At 59.5% G+C, this 3,928-nt stretch overlaps 1 protein-coding gene across 1 annotated transcript; it reads right to left on the bottom strand.

The window, feature by feature from the left end:
- Window positions 1–520: 520 nt before the first annotated feature.
- On the bottom strand, window positions 521–3,523 carry LOC127300109 (probable leucine-rich repeat receptor-like protein kinase IMK3). Its single transcript, XM_051330185.2, has 2 exons — window positions 1,528–3,523; window positions 521–1,433 (listed from the first exon to the last, which is right to left on the bottom strand). Exons 1-2 carry the CDS (start codon window positions 3,326–3,328, stop codon window positions 799–801), a joined length of 2,436 nt encoding a protein of 811 aa, XP_051186145.1. The 5' UTR covers window positions 3,329–3,523; the 3' UTR covers window positions 521–798.
- Between the last annotated feature and the right edge of the window lie 405 nt (window positions 3,524–3,928).

The raw sequence follows: 3,928 nt of genomic DNA, 5'->3' as shown, positions 1-3,928 counted from the left end.
GCTCTTTATGTTTTAAAAAGTAAAAAATCATATTTTAAAATTCAAAAATCAGAATAAAAATCCTTGATGTAGCCATTTCAAAACGTGCAAAACCTCAATTGTATGGTGAACGGTGCATATTTAAAAACAGATTTTGTCACTTTTGTGTAGCGCTAGATATTAAGATTTTCTGGTACATCATTGACATCCAGATTTTTTTGAAAGTTTCTTCGAGCTCCAAAAAAAAAGATTTTATCATGGTTGCAAATTCATTCTTGGTTGGCTGGGGATACAGTTACTGTTCAGGACAATTTTCCTTGTCGGTTGGTATATCTGGATTCAGGAGATTATCATGTTACTGTTCAAAGGAAGAGTCGAAAAGAGTGAGGTTTAGTGGGAACTGCTGAGCAAATGTGATGCATGATATTCAGTCTAAAATTCTGAATGACATGAGGAAGAAGCCACAAGCCTCTTCGAAGTTCAGAAGTAGGAGTATGGTATAAATAGCGCTCAGAGTATTGTTTATAGGGGATTGGTGAACTGAAGCAAAAAATTATCTCTTCTTATACCAATGGAATTCTGAGAGAGACTCTAGAAGTGCAAATAATATTTGCCTATACACAAACTAGAAATGAAACCGTAGGAAGGAAGTATGGTTCCTTCAACTAAAAGAATATACTACTAGGCCTTCAAATGAAATGAATAAAAAGAATTTGTTCTTCCAAATTAATATCTGTCTAACTAAATCTAAATTTGACGATTTGCTTTCTTCTTTCTTCCACTAATATAATCCGTGCAAGCTGGGGCAGTAGTTGTGCGTTACGCATTGCTCGCAGAGGCAACGACATGGCCTTCCTCGGTCTGTTCGGCGCCGCCCTCTGGTCCAGGTCCAGGCCGGATCGCCTCGAGCTGCCGCAGCACCTCCCGCGCCTCGGGGCGAGCCGACGGCGAGGTCTCGACGCACTGCAGCGCGAGCTTGAGCGTGTCCATGAGCTCGTCCCCCTCCGGGCCGGTGGCCGCGTCCCGCATGAGCTCGAGGTCGAACACCTCGCTGGTCCACTCCTCCTTGACGATGGACGCCACCCACTGCGGCAGGTCCATGCCGTTGGTGGTGTCGGCGGGGGATTTGCCGGTGAGCAGCTCGAGGATGATGACGCCGAGGCTGTACACGTCGGTCTTGGTGCCGGCCTTCTTGAGCTTGGACAGCTCCGGCGCACGGTAGCCCAGGGCGCCCGCGGCGGCGAGCACGCTGGAGTTGGCGGCGGTCGTCATGAGGCGGGACAGGCCGATGTCGGCGATCTTGGGGCTGGAGTCGTCGTCGAGGAGGACGTTGCTGGCGGTGAGGTTGCCGTGGACGATGCTCATGTCGTCGTGGAGGTGGGTGAGCCCACGGGCCGTCCCCTTGGCGATCACCATCCGCGTCGCCCAGTCCACCGGCGTGTTCGGAGCCCGAGCTGAACGCCATCGAAATCAAATTAATGTCAGAACTCGAAATTGCAGAGTTGAGTTCAGCTTCCTCAGAGGGCGAAATTTCAGAAGGAATCTCACCGTGGAGGAAGGCGGAGAGGCTGCCCTTGGGCATGTAGTCGAAGACGAGCAGCTTCTCGCCCTTGGGGCCGAGGTAGTAGGCTCTGAGCGACAGCAGGTTGTGGTGGCGGACCTTGCCGAGCGCCGCCGCCTCGGCCTCGAACTCCTTGTGGCCCTTGGTGATCTTCTCCCGGAGCCGCTTGACGGCCACCAGGCTGCCATCCTCCAGCGTGGCCTTGTACACGGTGCCGTACGTGCTCTTCCCCATGATCTCCGCGGTGGCGCAGAGCAGGTCGTCGGCCGTGAACGCGAGCGGCCCGTCGAAGTGCACGAGCTTGCCGCCGACGTCGCCGCCGGACTCCGCCTCCGACGCCCCCGGCTTCTCGCCCCGCCCGGCTGCCGCGGCAGCGCCGGCGTCCTTGCTGGACGGCTCCTTCCCGCTCCGTGTGGTACTGCCGCTGGACCTCCTCTTTTTTGTGAGTAAACAGAGCAGTAGGCAGCAGAGAGAGAGCAGGATGAGGGCGCCGATGACGATGCCGGCGATGATGAGCGCGAGCTCCTTGGCGCTGAACCTGCGGAGGCCGTGGCGCCCCTGCGCGCCGGGTGATGTTCCGGGGGACGGCGACACGGGGCAGGGCGGGGAGGAAGCGGAGTAGCCGCAGAGCAGCGCGTTCCCCGCGAAGGAGTCGGCGCCGAACTTCTGCAGGAGCGGGGCTGGGATAGCTCCGGAGAGGTTGTTGTAGGAGACGTTGAATGCCTGGAGGTTGGCGGTGAGGTTGGCGAGGCTCGCCGGGATGGAGCCGTTGAGGTTGTTCCCGGAGAGGTCGAGCGTGTTGAGGTCGGGAAGGTAGGCGAGGTTTTCGGGGATGGAGCCGTTGAGGTTGTTCCCGGCGAGGTCGAGCGTGTTGAGGTCGGGAAGCGTGGCGAGGTTTTCGGGGATGGAGCCGTTGAGGTTGTTCCCGGCGAGGTCGAGGTCTTGTAGCTTGGTGAGGCGTGAGAGGGATTCTGGAACGGGCCCGTCGAGCGAGTTGTGGGCGAGGCTGAGGAAGAGGAGCTGGTAGGTGCCTGTGATGGAATCTTTCCGCGAGGAAGAGGAGGGCGCCTTGGAGGCGCCGGCGAAGGCGTCGGGGATGGGGCCGGAGAGGCGGTTGTGGGAGAGGTCGAGGTAGAGGAGCGAGGCGGAGGCGGCGACCTCGGCGGGGATTTCGCCGGAGAGGGCGTTGCGGCTGAGGTTGAGGCGGATGAGCTTGGCGGAGTTGGCGAGGGCGGCCGGGACGGCGCCGGTGAGGAGGTTGGCGCTGGCGTCGAAGGACTGGAGCGCGAGGCAGCGGCCGATCTCGGGCGGGACGGCGCCGGAGAAGCGGTTGTTGAAGAGGTAGAGGCCGCGGAGGTCGGGCAGGAAGCCGAGGGAGCTCGGGATGGCGCCCGCGATGGCGTTGTCGTGGAGGCTGAGGCGGCGGAGCTGGAGGAGCTGGCCGAGCCCCCGCGCGGAGAGCGTGCCGGCGAGGCCGCGCCAGGGGAGCGTGATGGCGACGACGTTGCCGTTGACGCACTTGATCCCCGTCCAGAAGCCGGAGCAGGCGCCGCCGAGGCCCGTGTCGTTCCAGGAGCGCAGGTAGCCGAGCGGGTCGGCCAGGTCGTGCTTGATGGCCTGCAGGCCCTGCCGGTCCGCCTCGCTGATGACGATGCCGTCGCCCGTGGCGTGGCGGTGGGCGGCGGAGGCGGGGGACGGGAGGAGGAGGAGGATGGCGTAGCAGCAGTGCAGAAGGAGGAGGAGTGGCGCGGCCGTGCGGTGGCTGCTTGGCCGCAGCAGCAGCGGCATGGTCCGGTGTGTAGTTGGAGACGAATTCAACACGGAGCAGGGGGGTTCAGAGAAAGGGGAGAGAGGCTGCAATGGCGATGGGAGGGGATCGAGAAGGGGTGTGTAGATAGGTAGGTAGGGGGCAGTGGTGGTGGTGACATAAATGTGGCGCGGCCGCGAGCGAGCGATTCCTGCAGCGGCAGAGTGGTGCGGGGAAGAAGACGAGGGCAGGAGCACGAGGCGGGGCAACGGCTAGTCGTGATGAGGGGAGCACGACGGAATGGAATCCCTCGTAACGGCTAGTTTCGAGGCTCAACCGCTCAGCCCAACAAACAAATGAACCATGTACCGTGGGACCGGCACTTGGTCTGTGGACCTCGTACTCAGGTTTTTGTCGTCTCGACTGGCACCTGGGCCGTGGCCCTCTTCGATGCGTCGACCCATCGGCGGACCCAAGTTCTTTGACGCTATCGTGTTACTCCTGCGCTCCTACTGCCAATTCCTGTCCTACTCCACAGCACTTTCGTGTTCTTCTCAAACGTGCACGGCATGTTTTTACTGTCAACAGTAGTAAACTTGCACGTACATGTTGCTTTAGGGCCTCTTTCAAAAACGTACGGA

This window comes from Lolium perenne, chromosome 5 (genome assembly GCF_019359855.2).
Source record: "Lolium perenne isolate Kyuss_39 chromosome 5, Kyuss_2.0, whole genome shotgun sequence".
Classification (NCBI taxonomy): Eukaryota; Viridiplantae; Streptophyta; class Magnoliopsida; order Poales; family Poaceae; genus Lolium; species Lolium perenne.
This window is presented reverse-complemented; position numbering and strand designations above follow the sequence as displayed.

Coding starts and splice junctions, on each gene's coding strand:
- LOC127300109 (XM_051330185.2), bottom strand. CDS start 3,328: ATGCCGCTGCTGCTGCGGCCAAGCAGCCACCGCACGGCCGCGCCACTC. Junction 1,434..1,527: donor CCTCTCCGCCTTCCTCCACG/GTGAGATTCCTT, acceptor GATGGCGTTCAG/CTCGGGCTCCGAACACGCCG.